This window comes from Onychostruthus taczanowskii, unplaced genomic scaffold (assembly GCF_017590055.1).
Source record: "Onychostruthus taczanowskii isolate IOZ18803 unplaced genomic scaffold, ASM1759005v1 scaffold31, whole genome shotgun sequence".
Taxonomy (NCBI): Eukaryota; Metazoa; Chordata; class Aves; order Passeriformes; family Passeridae; genus Onychostruthus; species Onychostruthus taczanowskii.
The window spans coordinates 4,429,544-4,448,769 of NW_024500461.1; the positions used below are offsets into that span (position 1 = coordinate 4,429,544).

At 45.1% G+C, this 19,226-nt stretch overlaps 1 protein-coding gene across 1 annotated transcript; it reads right to left on the minus strand.

The window, feature by feature from the left end:
* Positions 1-416: 416 nt before the first annotated feature.
* On the minus strand, positions 417-5,399 carry DUSP6 (dual specificity phosphatase 6). Its single transcript, XM_041409844.1, has 3 exons — positions 4,425-5,399; positions 3,431-3,868; positions 417-1,946 (listed from the first exon to the last, which is right to left on the minus strand). The coding sequence occupies exons 1-3, from the start codon at positions 4,825-4,827 to the stop codon at positions 1,639-1,641; spliced, it is 1,149 nt and encodes a 382-aa protein (XP_041265778.1). The 5' UTR covers positions 4,828-5,399; the 3' UTR covers positions 417-1,638.
* Between the last annotated feature and the right edge of the window lie 13,827 nt (positions 5,400-19,226).

Genomic DNA, 19,226 nt, shown 5'->3' on the forward strand with positions numbered 1-19,226 from the left:
ACAGCTAAGCAGAGCATGAACCCATCTCCTGGCATCTGTAACAGAGTGACCAGAATTCATAAACAAAGCCAGAAAACAACACCTCCTTACTCTTAGTAATAATGAGAAAAAAAATTATGGCCCAGAGTCAGGTGCATCCCCTAGTATAGCAAAGAGATGCTGGAATTTTTTGTAATTAACCTACAGGCCCTCAAAAGCACTCTCTTCACCAAAGCAAGATGAGAATCTAGCACATTTACTGTTTATTGATTTAGGCACCAGTGGACCAAAGGGGAAACCAAGGTTTTATTTTCTTAGGGGATGTACAAAAGCTATTGAAAGCAATTATTGCCTTTAAATGTAACCATATGTGTATGTGCAATTAACCACAACTACACAGAGGGGAAAAGGGGAATAAATCAGCCAGCTTCTCCATAGCCAAAAATAGTTATTTATTTATTAATAATTTAAGGTTTTACATTCTTATAATAAATTCCATCTTAAAACTTTTACACTGTGGATTAGACTCTCCCTTATTGGCAACCATGTGCAGGTTCACTGTGCGTACACACAGGTACAGATGCTCGCACATACTTCCAGTTTTATACAAAAAAAAAAAAGACGCAAAATATTGCATTTGAGGTGAAGCTCCCTGAAGAATTTGTACAGAGGTAATGCACTGTTTAGCACATCTGAAAGTTTTAAAAAGTCATCAAAAATCTTTCGCATTCAAAGACAAACCTCCTCCCAGATGATCTATTTACAAAAGGTAAGGCAAAAAATTAATTTAATTTAAATATATATATATGTGTATATATATATACATATATATATATATATATATCATATGGAACCTACATCAAAAGCATGTGGGAAAAAAAATCACCACAAGGAAAAGAAAGATATGAAAGAAGAGACTCCACTTGCTCACAAAACCTGATCTGCAAACTTCTCACCATTGCCATTTCTCCCTCATGGAAAGCTTGCTTCAATAAAATTCAGCATGCTGCAAATATATTCTTTGCAATTAAAACAAACAAACAAACAAAGCAAAATTTATGAAAATAACAAAAACACAGGTGTCCCTTGGATTGATTTCTTGAGTACATGTGAATTAAGAAAAAAAAATAAAAGCAAATAAATTTAAGGTTAAATATTTACATTGATCAAGTAAAATACTACCAAGCTCCTAGCAAACAAGTACTCCAAATACACTAAGCTGAAATCTCTTTCTTTGGCTCCTCTAAATTAAAACAAACAAACAAAAATAACCAGTCTTCACTGAAGACAAAGATGTGTGTCACAGATCTGAGAGCAGAGGGCAGAAGGACAGTTCCAGCCCCTAGAGAACAGGTGTCCAGCCTGTCCAGCCTCACCTACCACACGGCAAGTCCTCGGAGCCCAGCTACTGCCCGAGCAGGGATGAGCGTACTGCCCACCTACTGCCGGGCGCCACGGTGCTGCCCAGAGAGCTCGCCAGTCCCCTCCCTTTGCAATAGCCCATTCCATACTGTGTAACCTTTCCTTGCCTGCACTGGCAGCTGCTTGTTAACAGCAGAGGCCAGGAAAAGAGAAAGCTGCATTTCTTTATCACTGCCAAAGAGAAACCATTGAGGAGTGATCCCATGAAATGGACAGGAGAAGGGAGGTGGTGGGAGCTCACGTGGACTGCAAGGAATCCACCTGGAAGACGTTCTGGTTGGAAGGGGTGGTGAAGTACAGCTGCTGGTTTGGCACCCGATTGTCACAGGGGCTGCTCAGTCCCAGAGTCCGTTCAAAGTCCAGCAGCTGACCCATGAAGTTGAAGTTGGGTGAAATGTTGGACTTCTTCATCTTGACAATATCATAGGCATCATTCATGGACAAGTTCAGCTTCTGCATGAGGTAGGCCACCGTCACTGTGACCGAGCGGCTGATCCCTGCTAAGCAATGCACCAGGACGCCGCAGTTCTTCCCCCGTGCTTCATCTGTACAAAGAGGCAGAGAAGGACACGTAAGACAGAGGGTTGGTAACTGATCTCTCAACACAAATGAGATTAGTATCAAGTAGGAAGAAAGTACAATTCTGATCCCAGTGGCCAGCAGTGCAACTCAAGAGTTAACTTCAGTGGCTTAAAACCAGGACAAGAGAGGAATCCACTCCCCCTGCTACCCAAGTCCAAGAGCTGAGAAAACTAAGAATGAGACAAAGGGAGCAAGACACGCTGCATGACACTGTTTTAAAAGTCAGGTTTAAAAGACAGGCTTTTGCCTGGAGATTTGCCTTTAAATTCTTACAGTCCCCTTGCCCCAGCATGGAAATCCTGCAATATGTCACTGAAAGGCTTTATACAGACCAGCAGACTGCAAAGGTCTATTAAATTATTCTCCAACTGTTGTGCAGCTAACAATGGAGGTATTCAGGCATTTTAAAAGAATGAGGGAAGTCACAGGGGACAGCCCATTAGGAGGAACAGGATGTCAACATTGGTTGAAAATGGGTTCCTTTGTAATAGGAAATGCATTACAATGCCTGGAGATTAGTTTCTTTGTGGCTTCTAGCCCACATTTCTTCCTGCTAGGCTCAGATTACCTACATTCTCCACTATTACCGGTATCATTCAACCGGATTACAGCACAGCTTCCCAACAGATAATGCAATGCCCACCCCACGGTACCCCGATGGGGCAATTTGAGTCCTTCCCAAAACGAAGGAGAGCGCAGATTTTAACCAGAACTCCTTGGGCCCGAGGGTACAGATCTCCGTCTGAGGGCCGGCTGCCCGAGACACCGAGCCCGAGAGGTATATCATTATTACCACGAGATTTAATTTAAACTCTGGCAATATATTTGCCAGGGACACCGCTTATTCATAACTTGCATTTAAAAGCTAAAGTTAGATTCCCAGATAGTTTCTTTTTATTATACTGTTCTTCAGCAACCTCACGGGAAAAGGAAAAAAACAAAAAAACAAAAAAACAAAAAAACAAAAAAACAAAAAAACAAAAAAACAAAAAAAAAAAAAAAAAAACCAAAAAAACAAAAAAACAACCAAAAGGAAACAATCCCAAAACCAACATCAACAAAGAAAACGATCAAAGAAGCTATCGACCTCAGGCTCCTTTGCCCCCACCCGCCAGGAAGTGGTTTAAGAAGATCCCCCCAACATGCGCAGGACTGAGTCCCCAGCTCCAATACCAATGACTCAAGGAGGAATTCCACAGCCAGACAAATCAGGTATGCCTGTGCAACCCTGTAAAGGTCCCTTACAATTAACCGGGACTTCTCAATAACCCCCCACACTCTCCAACAGCCCCTCAACTTAAGCCGGGTTTAAAATCAGAGAACGGGGCACGTCCCAGAGACGGCCATAAATGCTGCTACCGCTTCTCGCCCGAAATTCATGAATTCTGCAAAATACATCGAATTCTGCCCTTTGACATGTAGATGTAATCAAGTAACCGGCTCTTACCTATAAAGGAGATGGCCTCAGGAAAGAACTGAGACAGATTTTGGCTCCAGTGGTCAGAGATCGGGATCTGTTTGTACTTGAATTCACCAGCGTTTTCGAAGAGATTAGGCAGGTTAGGAGTAACATTCAAGATGTATTTAATGCCGAACTCTTCTAAAACATCCAAATTAGTGGAGTCCTTGGCACAGCCTAAGTAGAGGTAGGGTAAAATCTCCACCGGAAAGGAAGGCTGGTTGTTGGAAAGAGGGCTGCCATCGGAGTCGGTGGCACTATTGGGGTCTCTGTCAATGTCAGATTCAATGTCGGATGATGAATCGGAGCTGATTCGGAGGCCTCCCAAGCCCAGGACTGGCAAAGGAGGAGAGCTGCTGCTACACGAACTGTCTAGGTTAGTTTCACAGTGCACGGCGAACTCGGCCTGGAACTTGCTAAAACCACCTGGAGAGAAAAGCAAAGAGGAGAAAATGCAACCTGATATAAGATGGCATGTCGACTTACTTCCCTGGTACAGCCCTGCCTGCAAAGGAGCGTATGTTTTACACCGTCTCGAGCTCCGGGAAAACGGAGAAAAAAAATGTCACACTATCAACGCAGACAGACTAACTTAAAGGAAGGGTTAAGAAAATCGTCCTCTGTGGTGGAGGGCTCAGCACATTCAAGATTAAAGCTCTGTACCGCTTTGCCCTGCGGGGATCGCTGGAGAGGTGTCTCGGCGACAATTCCTTCTGCCAGGCTCATGCCGGAATCCCCGTTAGCCCTGTCCTCCCCACGCTACCATAGTGATTTCAAGCATCAAGGTTTCTTTAAACAATGATAAGGATAAGGATGGACGCGGGCGGGGGGGAAGGTGTGGAGTAGGAGGAAAAGCCCCCTACCCAGGTCGCTGTTCTCTTGGCGCATCAATCCACTGCCCGGGGAACGCTGCAGACCGCATCCCCCCCTCCCTCTTACCCGGGCAGAGATCTGTCCCCCAACCCTGGGCGGCCCTTCTCACCTTCCAGATAAAATGCCTTGCAGCCTTCATCTTTGAGGCGCTTGAGGAGCAGCCCCAGCACGGACTCGCCGCCCGTGTTCTCGTTCCAGTCGCGGCTGTGCTCGTCGTACAGCACTACGGTGTCGGTGCCGCACCGGCGGGCGAAGCGCTCCCGGTCCTCCTCGCTGCTGGCGACGAGGGACCGCAGGGGCAGGTTGCCCTTCTGCAGCCGCCGCAGCATGATGCCGGGGATGGCCACATTGATGGCCGACTCGATGTGGGACGACTCGTACAACTCCTGCGGCCGACAGTCCATCAGCAGTAGCCGGTCGTTGCCCATCTCCAGCTGCTCGTTCAGCCACGCCACGGATTTACTAATCGCCATTTCCGACGCGAAAGGGACGGGTCTGAACGTATCTAGCATGAGGAAGGACGGGGGGAGCGGAGCGTGCTCTGGAAGCGCCCCTCTCTCTCACAGAGGCATGCGGCTGGCTCGGCGGGCGGGCTGCACCCCTCTAACTCCGCACAACTTATCTCCCTCCGCCCCAGGAAAATGAACCACGCAGCCCCCCCGCGCCGCTTCCCCCGCGCCGGGCGGCGGTGGAGTCACGGGGAGGGAGAAGCAGCCCCGGCCCCGGCGTGTGTGTGAGTGTGAGCGCGTGTGTGTGTGCCTGCGTGCGCGCAGCCAGCCTGCCCTGTCTCCTCTTTTTTCTGTCAATGAATCCCTGAATGAACCTGCCTAATCGCCGCTGCAGCCCGAGCCCTTGGGCTTTTCCTCCGCCACGAGTGAATGAAATCCAATTAACGTGCCGCCGAGCGGGGCTCCCCGGCTCAGCATGGAAGCGCTGCGGCGGTGGCGGTGCCCCTTGCCTTGCGTTGCCCTCCTTTGCTGTGCTGCGCTGCCCCGCCGCCGCCCGCAGCGCCCCTCGGCCGCGGCCCCGCGCAGCCCGGCGCCCGGCGGCTCCTCAATGGGTACAACAGCGGCTCCGCTCAATGGATACATTCTCCGCCACAGCCAATGGGGGCGCGCGGAAGGGGCTGTTGCCGCGGCGACGGGCCGGCTGGAACAGGTTGTGTTGATGAATCGTTAATGAGTTTGTCATTCACAAAAACGGAAAGGAATTTCCGCTCCGGATAAGCCGAGTGCAAACAAGCGGCAGCCGCGGCGCGGCGGGCGGGGGCGGCGGGGGCAGGTGAGGGGGCGCGGCCCGGCGCTCCCCCTGTCCCTCCGCCAGCACCAGCCGCGGGGCGGCCGTCGCAACCGGCGGAACAAATGGCACTTTTTCTTTTCTCTCCCTCCCTCCATATTTTCGCTCCCTAAGTCATACTCCGCGGGGGCCGGCCGTGTTCCCCCCAGTTCCCCCGAGCTGATCGTGGCCCGGCTTTTCATTAGGGCGTTCTGGGAATCCCATTTTTAGGGAGGCGGGTAGGCTCTGTCCTCGGCTGGTCCCTACGGGGGTGAAGAGTAAAACCCCGAGCTAATCTCTTCCTACGCGGCCCGGCTTTATTCGCTCACGCAGCGCAGCCGGGGAGCCGGCCCCGCCGCAGAAGCAGTCCGCAGGCGCTCCCGCTGCAGCCTGGCGGGCCCCCCCACAAACGTGAGCGGGGAAAGTGGCCCGGCCGGCTCCTCCAGGTAGCCTGCGACTGAAGCGCACTCGCCCGGCCGCGGCCGTGAGTCCGTCGCCAGCAACGAGCCCGCAGCCACTCCCGGGGAGCGCCGGGGCCGCCGCCAGCACGGCGGGGTCCGGTGCGGCCCCTCGCACCTGGCAGCGCCCGCACTGGCGGCCCCCGCCGCCGTAGCGGCTCCTCCTGCGGGTGGGGCCCCGCCGCCGCCGTCCTGCGCTTCCCTCCGGTCCGGCCCGGCGGAAGGGCGCCGCAGTCCCCGCCGCACCGGGAGGCGGAGGGGAGGGCTGGGCTGCGGTGCCCGTCGGAGCGGCGCCGGGATAGCCAGGGACGGGGGCGACCTGGGGCCGGTGGGCTGGGGGCACCACGGGTCCGGAGGCTGAGCCGGGAGCGGTGGTTCCAAGGTGCGGGTTAGCAAATGGGTAAGAGAAAAGCGAGGAGCGACAATAAATCAGGAGCAGCCTGGCCTAAATGCTAATCCTGCCACCAACATCTGCTTTGAAGTAAAATTGTTCGGGAGAGGCTAATCTCTCTTCATCTGCTACTGCCCTTGAGGGCTCACTGTTTGTAACCCCAGCTGAAGGAGGTTCTTTAGGTACTGAGTGGCTGGAGAGTGTGACCCTGGGAACAGATAGTTGCATGGGCAGTCCTATGTGTTCCACAAAGAAAATACCCGTGATGTTAATTAAAGTTGGCACATCAGTCGCTGCAGTTTCAAGCAAGGCTGACACCCAGATGGCATTAACGATGTCCTCCCCAGCAGGGATTTTGAGAGGATCCCTTCTTGCTACCTTTTTCAGAGGCTTGAAAGTGGGACTGAAGAGTTACGCAAACCTTGCCTCGCCCCTTAGTCATGAGATTTCCTTGAACTGATGCTCAACTCACTGGGCACACCATGGGCTGTCCCATGGCTCAGCGTGGGCAAGTTGTCCAGCTCACCTTGCCCACTATGGACCTGTCCTCTCCGTTAAAGACTTTCCAGCCTGTTCTTACCAGGTGCTTCATTTGCTGTTCTGATGTGTTTAGAGTACCCTGTTTAAATGTCCAGAGCAGTGGCAGATCAAACTAGAAGGCAGAAGCCTTTGGTTTTATTTATTTAAGCATTTTTTGGATGGGATACCTGCCTAGTAGTATAAAAATACTGTTACAATAAGTAATTATAGCATTTAAAGACATTTTTTACCATTAGTACTCTCAGTTTTGATGGAAATACTATGAATGTTCAAGGGTAGGTTTATGAAGGCATTAAGATGTTAGATAAAGCATACTCCAGAGAGTTGTATTTCTGAAGTGGAGCTGGAGACAAACTTGTAGTGGTGGTAGCTGTAGTCTGCTCACTGCATGGCAACAGTCTGAGGGTGGTATTTGGTGATCTGGGATCCAGGCAGGAGATTTTGCACTGCAGCAGAGTTAAACCAGTCAAATACAAATAGCACCTTTTGAATTTGTAGTAGTACCTCCTTCAGCATGCACCAGCTGAAAAACTTTAAAGAGAATGAGAGCTATGTGCCACCTTGTCTTTCTGTTTGCATGCATGTATGCACTCCCTTTTCCTCTTTCTGCCTGAACCACTCTGTCCTGTGAGTCACTGAGGGATGCTGGAGCAGATTCAGTTAACCATGCTACCATCTGATGCTTTGTCAGAGACCAGATGTACAGCCCAAGCTTCACCAGGAGACCAATTATCCTTCAACTTCCAGAAGTTTTTGTAGTACCTGAGCAGTGAGAAGAACCTAGTCCTGTCAGCCATGATCCCTTCATTCACCCAGCCTCTAGCAGTTAGGTTTTCAGCTCTGAAATGTTTATTTTTGAATGGGAACGGACATATGTTTATTTATTTTTTTTTGTTTGTGTTTTTTTTTCCACTTCCTTGTCTGCAAATAATTCTTCAGTCCAACCAAAGCTTATTAGTAACAAATAGCCTATTTTGCTGGGCTTTTGGACCATTTTGCTCATTTGTAGCATGTGTAGAGGGCCCAGTAGATCTCCATGAGTGCTTATGACCTGAGCTTGTCTTGGCCAGATATGTAGGACAAGAGCATTGCATGGATGACAATGATTAAAATTTAGTTTTGTTTTGCCCAATTTCTTCATGTCTCTCCCTGTAATAGAAGCCCTGACCCTGAATTCAACAGACAGGCTATCTACATAGTGTAATGGGAGAGAGAAGTACCAAAAAGGTAGGTATCTATGACATTTTGAAACCAGGCCAACTGGGTCACTCTGAGACGCTTCACAGTCTGGAATACTAAGGCAGCAATGTAGAGGCATCCTCAGAAGGCTAGGTACTGATGAAGAAGTTTCTTCTTGCATTAGACATCAGGGATGAGAATTTTTATATATATATATATATATATATATATAGGTGCTTTTTTCCTCTAAGGATTTAGCTTCATGCTTCTCTTCTACTTAATTGAAGCAGAATTTTATGAGAGTCTGTCTTTCTACAAGAAGATGGGGCATAAAATATATAGGAAAGGGTTTTCTGCTTCTTTGTTCACTCCTTTCCCATGTTGCATCAATCAATATTTATGAAAGCAGGGACTCCAGACTTCATTTTCCACATCCCACTGATGATCTGAATCAAAATAGCAGGGACACCTTCTGTATCTGCAGTGTTTAACTTCAGGCAAGCAAAGAGCACTCTGGGACTGTCTGCTGGAAAGGCCAAGGAGCATAACACATGCTGGCATCGGGATTTTGGGTGAGATGCCAATTCAACTCAACTCTGGAAGTGCAAGAGTTTGGAAAATGTAGTGAAGACAGTTTCTCCACTGGCAGGTCATACTTAGGTATGAATTTTGAGGATCATGACTATCAGCTTTGACTGAACCAGCAAATGCCTGTGGTTAAGCTAAAAAATCATTCAGCTTTAGATGCTGGAAGTTAGAGGTTCACATTTTAACTTACTTTTTTCCTTTCATTTATCACTTTCAGAAGGTCTTCAGAGAGGAGAAACTGCACTCCCAACTGCTCAGTTCCCTTTGATGTGTCTAAATTTTGCCTGGTGTAACCTGTAATTGTTTTAGGTGGAACATAAAAGCCTGTACTTTTACATGCAGTCTGTGATTCTCACCTTCAGGTTTATCTCTAAGTCCTTTATACAGTCCCTTTTAGTTTCAGTAAAAGTGAAAAATCAATGTATGTCTGTGTTGGTTTCTGTTCATGATCTAGAAATACACAAATCATCCTAGACCAAATTGTCCATAAAGTGGAGTACCATTGGTGTAAGAGTAGTTAGTGCAAGGCGTCTCAAAGGGAGAACAAAAATGTCCTATAAAACATTTTATGTATGTAAAGTACAAACAATTTATGGAAATGACATTTAACAGGTTATTCAATGTCCAGTTATTCACATCTGAAATAACCCCTGAAGTTGGAGAAATAAAACACTTGAATGACTCCATTTAGGAAATCCTTTTGACTCAAGTGCTTTCCTTGAAACAGCAAATAGCTGGATGACTTCAAGCACATATTTAATTGTGCCTTGTAATAAAGTAATGTAATTAGCAATTACTTAGTAATGATGCTTTAAAATCCTTAACAGCTACTACAGACATGCAGTTTTTTAGGAGGACTCCTTGTAGTATAAACAAGGTTCCCTTCTGAAAGCAGCTTACGAGTCCTCCAAATTGTTCCTTAGGGTGTGCAAAGATGAGCAGTTTTGTTTGACAGCAGATCACTACTGGCTGTTAGATTCTCTTGTTAGAGGAAAAAGCTAAGCTTGTGCAAGGCCCACATTTAGCAAGACTCACAGTGTATTGGACAAGCACAGAGGCAAGTGCTGTACTATTTTTTTTCTTCTTTTTTTCATTCCCAACACATGCTGCCATTGTTAGTGACACTTTTGGTGGCACTGACCTGTGTATCACTTCACAGTGATTTACAATCTTCTGGCAACAGAAATATAGCACAGGTGGGCAGCTGTCTGTTAAAAATAATAAACATGAAGAGAACAGAAGGCTACGTGTCTGCGCACTTTTTTTATAATTACATGTAAATTTGATAGCTTTCAAATTAAAAATGGACTGTATAATAGCGGCAAAAACCAGAAGACTAAATTATAAAAGCAGACTAAATTCTAATTTAGCAGACTAAATTATAAAAGTTGTACTGTGTGTGTGATTGCATGAAAATACACATATGCCATTATATTTGGTGGCAGTGATTAAATTAATAAATCTGCTTACTGGTTGGAATGTAGATTTATATGGTTCTGTTACCTTAGCTAAGGAATAGAGCAATTCCTATCTAAAACTCCTGATCCGTGGTGCACAAGTATCATGCTATTTGTATACAGATAACAATGTGCTTGTATTTTTTTTTTTGCCAATACCAAAGAGTTCAGTTGTGTCCAGAGAGTGTTTTCATGTTGTGCAGGCTGGTGTTTCTCTCTGCTGTTGTCTGCTGTTCAGTGGCAGCGTGTATCACACTATACTGGGCACATACATCACACCAGATGAGGCTGCTGAGAAAATGCTATCATGTCTTTACAGTGCTTTTTTTTTCTTCTTTTTTTTCTCAGCCAGATGAGGCTGCTGAGAAAATGCTATCATGTCTTTACAGTGCTGCCCATTTTGATTGAAGGGTTAATTAGGAACTAACTTGTGGCCTTACCTGGGGAGGCATAGTGCTGTCACCAAAGTATGTTCCTTCAGTAGCACTGTCCCATTTTCATCCTGTTCACTCATCCTACAAGGATGCAAACCTGACAGCATCAAGGAAACGTAGAAAGCAGCTGTCTCTTCCCAATGCTAAAGATTTCTTTTCCTCTATGTTTGCGAAATCCCCTGCTACCAAATCTCTCTGTTCTGACCATGGGAATAAACCCTGCCCCTGGGATGACTGAAGGCTTGTTCTAGACCATGAAAAGAGCAAACAAGGGCTGCGTTTGCACAGTGCAGGGTAAATCAGCTGTGCAGAGAGCAGAGCAGGGACAGCAAATTACATAAGAAAAAGATTTTCATCCTGGGACAGGCATATTCAGGAAAAGAAATGCTATGCAGCTATCTTATATTTTGTTTCCAAAGAGAGGCAATTAGTAGTTCAACCAAGGCATGAACAATTCAATTTCCACTGTCTGTTTTCTATACGGCCACTGAAATGTGTCCTGGGGACCCATGGAGCTGAGCACACAGTTTGGCTCCAGGATGTCACAGGGGGAGACACATGGACAATTATGCATCCTGACACCTGCAAACTTCCATTTAGCACTTCTGCTTTACTCTTCACAGATGAAAAGTCCCTCATGGGGACTTCTCCTGGGCCAGGCAAGACCTGCACCAAACCAGATACACATGCTGAGAGAGGTAAGAGTTTCCTTATTACTGAGCCTGGAGCTTTCCCTTGTGACCTGCTGCTGTCAGAAAAGGCTGGTAAAAACTTGTGGAGGGGGAAGTACCAAACTGATGGCTAGACCCAGGAGCTAAAATGTCCTATTCTGTTTAAAAAAAACAAAGGACTCAAGTCACGAGCTGAATTTGAAGCACCTGTGGTGCTGTCTTCCAGGAGGTGGAATGTGATATAAGTCACACAAACCTTTCTGGTTTAGTTTGCTACAATTTGCACCTCCATCCCCCCAAAACAAACAAACAAGCAAACAAGCAAACAGACCAGAATATAAAAATAAAGTTGCCAAACTACAGTGGTCTTAAGGGGTCGGTCACTACAACTCCTAAATCCCACAGATCAGATAGGTTATTTCATTTGGAAGCTTGAGAGACTTTAGTTGATAGGTAGGAGAGGGAAATTAGTAGAAAGAACTTTATGTAAATAGAACAAGTGGGGAAAGAGTAATGCCCTATATATGGAGCAGTATTACAAATGTTCAGGGCAATATTGTGTTGTTTACATTACTAGAAAAGTATATATTGAGGGAACAGAGTCCTTTTGAAAGGCATACATCTCAAAGGAAGCCATAAATGGGTGTGGTAGTTCTTTGATTCGGTATTTAAGAGCTTTGCAGTATAAAATATACCTCGAAGGCTGGGTGTGTACAAGTGCAATCTCTGCAAATGTTGGCAAGTTTATTCTGGCTTTAGTGTGCTTAGGTATTTATGAGGACTTAATAGCAGAACTGTCACATCCAAATACCAGGTCATCACTGGGTATGTCAGAGCACAATGACAAAATTATTGCAGTACTGTTCACGGTCACAGTTTTTGTCACTTATTTGGTACACTGGCATCACAAACATACCACAAAGGTAAATTATATTAAAATACTGTGTTATCTGAGTAATTTTGTAGCAGAACTGTAAAGTATAAACCATTTTCACAACGTTTCCTATTCTGGCTAAATTGTGGGCACAGACCTCTGTTCAGGGGTTTGCAAGACACTGTTGTAGAGACAGCTACAGCCCTATGCTTTCCAGTGGTACACTGCAGCCTCCCTGCTCTTTCTTAGAGGTTTTTTTGTTTTTTATTTTTTTCTGGTAATCATTGTATATATTAGTTGGTTATTTTCTTTTTGCTTCTAGTCCCAGTTTGCAGCAATCTGCTTCATTTCATGTGGTAGTCCCATCAGATCAGAGAAGTTAAGCATTTCTGGATCACAACAGAATTTGAATGGGAGTAAGGAAAGTGCAGGAAGCAGCCTTCTGTGGTTACCTGCTCCCTTTCTAGTCTGCACCAGATTAGTGCTTTATCACAGGGTTATGATGAGCTGCATGGAGGCATGCATGCATGCACTTCTCTTCAGATAACAAGGTTTATGGCTAGCTGTGACAACTGGATTCAGAAAGGTGAATGTTACAGAGCAAGGAGATTAAAACTAAGTGGGTTGCAGGTACAATTGCTTCTGTATTGCGTTTCAACAAGGAGAATCCTGCAGACCATGGCCAGATGCATCTAATCCCAGCCTTGCCCTTGTATGGGGCTCAGGCAAGACTTCAGAGAGTAGACACTGCCTGCAGTGCTGCCATTTTTGGTTGCTTCCTCTGTGATTGGTAGACAGGATCCTGAAGATATGGAGGGGTTTAGGTTTTTTTCCCTGCGTGAAGTGTAACTTTATTTAATCAGGGAAATCACATTAGAATTATGCTATGGATGATGTATCCTAGATGGTTAGGTCTTCAATACGTAGATGAACACTCAGTGAGTCAGCCCTGCAATTTTTGGTGGAGTAGGTCTATTCCGGTGTGTGGGTGTTTGCAGAACAATTACGTAAGTGTCAGGGTAACGAGGAACTTTTGACATTTCTGGCAGCTTAACTGAGTTCTTTTCAGTCAAAAATACACTAATTGTTGTTCTCATGCATTAAACACACATCATTGCCTTAACTGGATTTGGGAGGCTTTTTTTTTTAAGCATCAGTTGTCAGGGCAAGACACTGGAGCAGTTTTATTCTTGAGAAAAGAGGAGATTTTTCACTGTTACAGTGAGACAAACATTTATGAGAACAATTTAAATCATGTAAGAGGGTGTGAAAGTTGATATGCCATATGCCTGGAATTTACTATGGTAAAGCTAATTACTGCCACTGAATGCAAGGGCCCATCAGCATTTTCATTACACCCACCCTCAACACATTGTCTTTTTTTTTTTTTTTTCAATTTTTTGGGTTTTAGTTTGTCAGGGTTTTTTGCCTATATAACTTTTTCAATGGAGAATGATAATGCAGCCTCCAAACGAACCCTTGAAATATGTTATATCCTATGTTCAAGGTGAGTAGGTTCAGTAGCCCACTGAAAAATGGTGCATTGCACTGCAAAGGCAACTGCTTTTCTACAGAGGGACAGAAGAACTGGTTTGTCTGCCAAGATCAATATCCCAAAGTTAGTCAGACCAGGTCAGTGTCCAAATGACACTTTCAGAAAAGATTTCTCTCTGGAGATTAAATATGAAATAAACATAAACTGGTAACTGTTTTCTTTCTCATTTAATCCAAACCATGTCTTTGGTACCACAACCTGTAGTCCAACTAGTCAGTGGGATTTTTTTTTTTTTTAATCTGGATAAATATTAAATATTTCAAATTATCATAACCTTGATAGACTGTCTCTTTTTCTACATGGAACAATTAATGAGCCATGTCACAGCTCTGAATGGTGCTGAGCATCCTGCTGACATGCCTGAACATCGAACAAAACAGTATTTGTCAGTGGATTTTGGAGAGCCAACTAATGGGCGCAGGATGTTTTTAATCTAAAAAAAGTGTATTTCCTGAAGTCACTCAGAGAGAGTGCCTCTGTTACATGCTGTGTACAGCATGGTTCAGAGTGAGAGCAGCCTACCTGCTGTGTTGGTGCTTGTCCATACTCAGTGTACTGGCTGTGGTATCAAGTCCTTACTGAGGCTAGAAGGTATGTAAGGTGAGAATTCCACCAGTGGCACTATGTGGTGAGGAATCACCAAAGAATCTGGGTTCTTTGGGCTCAAATCAATACAGTTTTGGCCAGGAATTTTTCTAATCAGTGAGGACAGCTTCAGCCTAGACACTCTGTCTTAATAATGGATACAGTATGTGAGGGTGATAATTGGATACAGGGAAGCATGTGTGTTCAGAGGGTGTGTTGTTTATTGCTTCTTTTTAAAATAGCAGAATCAAAGTTTGAATCTGAAGTTGCTGCAATCCCATTTGCTTCCCCAAAACTTAGAAAATTCTAGAGGTCTGCAGCATGAACTGATTGCCTTATATTGCTTGTAGTCTGGTAGACTGAAGGGATTCATTGTTCTGATGTGTGCAGGAGGAATTGCTTAAATCCAACGAGCAAAAACAAAGGAACTCTCAGTGCCTCATGTTTCTTCCCCAGGATTTATGCAAAGAGGAACCAAATCTTCTGCATTGAGAGTTTGAGATGAGAGTGCTCTTCACTTTAGCTCAGTGCCTTCAAGTGCCACCCCTGTTGATTCATGTAGTTACTCAGAGAAAACTGGAGGCAAATAAGCATGAGTTCTTGCATTCAAAGGGCTCTCTACAGTCAGTGATAAAATTAATCTCTTTTGGATTCAGAAACTAATTATTTAAAAACAATTGCTCCCACTCCTTTAAATACATCAACAACTCGTGATGCTTCTGCTATTACACGTGGACAAGAACTGTTAGAAACAGGTAGGGAGAGGTCACCTACCCACATCACTCAGCTTCAGAGCAACTGAGAAATGTACCACAGGGATTTTCTTTGAACCATTTTGTTAGCTGGACTTTTTATTTACTGAAAATCTACAGAGGTAAATGTACAGATAGTGTGTTATTAGTTGGTAAAGCTAAGAGATACATTGTTATAGGAAAATACTGATTACTACCTGTTAATCATCCCCCTCTACTGAGGACATACCACTTGATTCAACCACTTTGAAGCTATTTATATCATCTAAGTAAGACCATCAGTGGTGTTACTGCAGTTTTTCAAGCTAGGTGTAGCTGACATAACAAGGCAAAAGCAGTGCCTGGAATAGGACCTATGGTGTGTGTTGATTGTCTTTTTGCTCTTAAAAGCAGAGCCTATATTGATTTTGCAACTGAATCCCTGAAAAAAATATATTGCCTATTACTTTAGAAGGTATATGAGGCCAAAATGGCAGAGAAATTAACCAAGGACTTTTTATTCTCAGGGTTTGGAATTGATCAGTTGCTCTGATCATCCATTAAGCTGGGTTCAGCACATTGCCTTTGAAAAGAAGGGGAAGATGAACTTCTGACCACAGAGACAGTAGAGAGGAGACAGGAAAAACCAGCCAGAAGGAACAGGTCCAGCTGACTGGCAGGTTGAGGTCCAACCAGGCATTGCAAGTAAGGCAAAGATGACCCCAAAACCATGCCAACAGCTGCCCTGTGGACTTGCACAGGTTCAGCCCCATGACCCTCATCTCCTTGCCTCCCAAATTCCCACCTCACCTTCATACTCAGGTCTCCAAAAACATGAGACTGCCACCATTCATTATGGATTGAAAAGTTTGCCTGTGAGCAATTCCCAGGCATCTGATGTGTGTCCTACATGGCCTGTTGTGAGGCACAGTGATGGGAGGGCTATATGTGCTGGGAGCAGGGAGCGGCATTTGCTGAGACTGCTCTTGCCTAAGGCCACCCTTAGAGCAGGAATATGTTTGGGAGCAGTCAGGAAACTTTCTGCTCACTTGGGTGGTGTTATGGATTGTGGCTGAGGACAAGGAGGAAGGAGCAAGGTCTAGACAAAATGTGGCTGCCAAACCTGAGAGAACAGCTGCCCCTGAAAAGTGCTGACTCTGCTCTCTCTGAGAACAGGTTGCTCATTGGGTCTGAGCTCTTGTTATTGGCTTGGGGAGAAAGTGCCTTAGCTGACATATTCTTAGATAGAGACTGTTTTCTTTAGCTCTGTAATTTGCCCAGACAGGCCATTTGTTGAAACTCAAGGGGTCTGGTTTTGTTTCTGCTGCTGGGTGAGAGTGCACACCACGCTTCTTCGTGGGCATGGTCATTTGGAGGAAGTAAGAAATGCTTCTTGAGAAGTGGCAGAGGGGACTTTTTCCTGACTCCTTTCCTCCCCTCAGGTCAAACAAACAGTTTCTAGGAAACAATTTATTGTTGTCAGTTTTGGGTTTTTTAGAATACACAGCACTTCTAGGAGCTCACAGTCACTGTATACTTGGAAGAGAGAAGATGGGTGTGTCAGATAGGTGTTTCAGAAGATGGATATAGCATTTCATTCATTCAAAATGAATTTCTAAGATTGGTATGTCAAAGATTTCTTTCAAGGATTTCCTTAGCACAAGGTACATGTTTTTCTGAAATTTTGCGTATGTTTTCAGGACTTTCATAAGAACATGTGGGCTATATTTGCTATGAAGTGGCCCTTGGACCAGGGTGAATTTTACCTTTCAAAAATCAACTTCAGCAGAAGCAACTCAAAGACCATGTAAAAAAAAGAAATTTTGCCCTGCTGTCAGTGACATTTGTGAATGATGGAAAACCATCCATATGGCTAAACAGACTATCTGCACTCCCCCACAAGTAGTCACTGAGAGGAGGAAAATAATATTCAGCCCAATCATCTGGTTTGTAACAGGATATTTATCTCAAGCTTTCAAGAATGTCATTATTATTGGGGGAGGAGGTGAATGGGCAGTAAGACAGAATCTGTAATAGGTTATCAGTGTTGGGAAGTGAACAAGCTGGAGGGAAGGAAACCTGCCTGAAGCCCATCATCCACCAGCCCTGCTTTTGCCCAGAAAGAGGCCCATGATAATACAAGGGGAAGGAGAAGGAGGAAATTTTCCCACAGGGGTCAGTTAAGGGTTCAAGAAGAATAAGTGGGGTCTGAAAAATGGTAGAATCTTGAAAGGGAGGGGTAACACATTTAGTGTGTCTGAAGAGAGGACTGGTTAAGACAGGGAATAGGGACGAGTCTGTAAGATTTTTTCTGTAAGCACATCCTTGAAAGCTAATCCAGCTGCCCTGCAGGGAGGCTGGCAGTGCCAGGGGCTGAATCTCAGCTCAGGGACTCTGGTCTAGTTAAGCAAATGGCATGGTTCTGACTGATAGTGGCACAGAGTATGACAGCCTCTGGTTGTGGCCTGGTGGTCGTGGCTGCCTAAAACCCACCTAATTTAAGCTCCATTTCTGACCTAAGGAGCATGAAAATTTCAAAGCTTTTTGCTTCCAGCGGAGACTTCCAGGGGTAGCATTAATAGCTTTGGTGAACTGTGCTCCATTGATTTAAAGCACCTGTGCTTCTGAAAGTCAGGATTTTATCAATTTTTATCACTTACACAGGAAGCAGTGCTGGGCTTAATGCTATTTATCCAGCTGGACATATTGACTTTGACTTAGGAGATCAAAGCATTTTGGTTAGGGATTGTGTAACATCTTCCTATAAGAACTGTCAGGGGTAAATTTACCAAAGCCTGAAACTTTGATTGATGATCATTTTGCATTGAGTGTTCAGCGTCAGGAAGCACACAATAAACCCTTTCTCTTAATGGAAGTACAGGCTATGGCCTCTTTAAACACACATATTTTGAAACACATTTCATCACCTCCTTGAACATAACAGTACACAAAACCCTGGAGGTGCACTTGAAGGTGAGCTGTCCCTCAGCTCCAAGGAGGTGACCCAAGATCCTTTAAGATGCAGCTTTGTATAGTGCAAACCTGGAGCCAGTAAGGAGAGTAAGTTGTCTTGGCATTTTTTGTTTATTTTCTTGCCCTTTGCCATTGTAATAACAGCATTTTCTGATAGGAAAGAGGTTGGAAAGTGCTCCCTCAGGAGCTCAGAGGTTCAGTCCTGTGCGCCCATGAGTCCTCCTTGCAGCACTGGCAGATAGATCCAGCCCCTCCTTGAGGCTACATGAAAGAGACTTGACTTCTTGGCTCAGTTTAAGGTGACACTTATCACCTTCTGTGAACCAACTTTCCCCAGCTATTTCTATCTGAGTGGTACTAAATACACTTGTTAAACACTTTGACCTCTTATATCACCAATTACTGAGGGTTTTTTTCACATACTCTAACTTTTAAAGGCAGAACACTGTGCCGCTTCACTAGGGTAATGAGGAGAAACTGCAGAGAGAGGAGCTCAGCAGGGGATTCTATTTAGGGGTGCTAGCTGCCCCCTAACAGAGGATACCTTCTGCTGCTGGCTGTAAAGGGAAGCATGAACAGTGATCTCCCACCTCTGTCTCACATGAAGCCATGTAAAATATCTGTCCCAGCCTAAATGTACATGAAACAACAGTGGTCCCCTCACCACAAGAGGTGTTGTCAGCATGGATGTATTCTTTGAATAGTTGTCCTTAATACAGTAGCAGGGGGCATATACAGAATTAAAATAGATGAAATATGACAGATGGTTGCTTGAGTTTTTCTCTCATAAAATTAAAGCTCAATAAATAATGTAGCATTACACTGGCCTTATTGCTGTCTGTCAGTGGGTTTCAAAGCCATGCAGAGCTTTGATCAGACTGAAAATTATTGCTGTTGCACAAGACAGTGTTACTCCTTTTTTTTCTCTAGGTGCTCAGACTGCAGATTGGGCCCGAAAGATGGGTCAGCCCTCCCATGGCCCAGCACATCCTCTGCTGTGCCCTGCAGGTCTGCTCCAGGGCTGAGCGTGGCTGTCAGAGCCCTGCAGGCTAGCACTTACCCATCATCCAGGCACCTGCAGGCAACTTGTTCCTGAGCACCAAGGCATTTTGAGAGATGGTGAAGTTGCTGCTGCCACTGTTTTGTCTGATAGTCACAGCCTTTGTCCTGAGCGTGACACAGCCTATGCACAGCTGACCT

Excerpts from the sequence above, each read along its gene's own strand:
- DUSP6 (XM_041409844.1), bottom strand. The coding sequence starts at position 4,827 with ATGCTAGATACGTTCAGACCCGTCCCTTTCGCGTCGGAAATGGCGATT. Across the intron at positions 3,869-4,424 it reads CAAGGCATTTTATCTGGAAG|GTGGTTTTAGCAAGTTCCAG; the intron begins GTGAGAAGGGCC and ends TTTTCTCTCCAG. Across the intron at positions 1,947-3,430 it reads TGAGGCCATCTCCTTTATAG|ATGAAGCACGGGGGAAGAAC; the intron begins GTAAGAGCCGGT and ends CTCTTTGTACAG.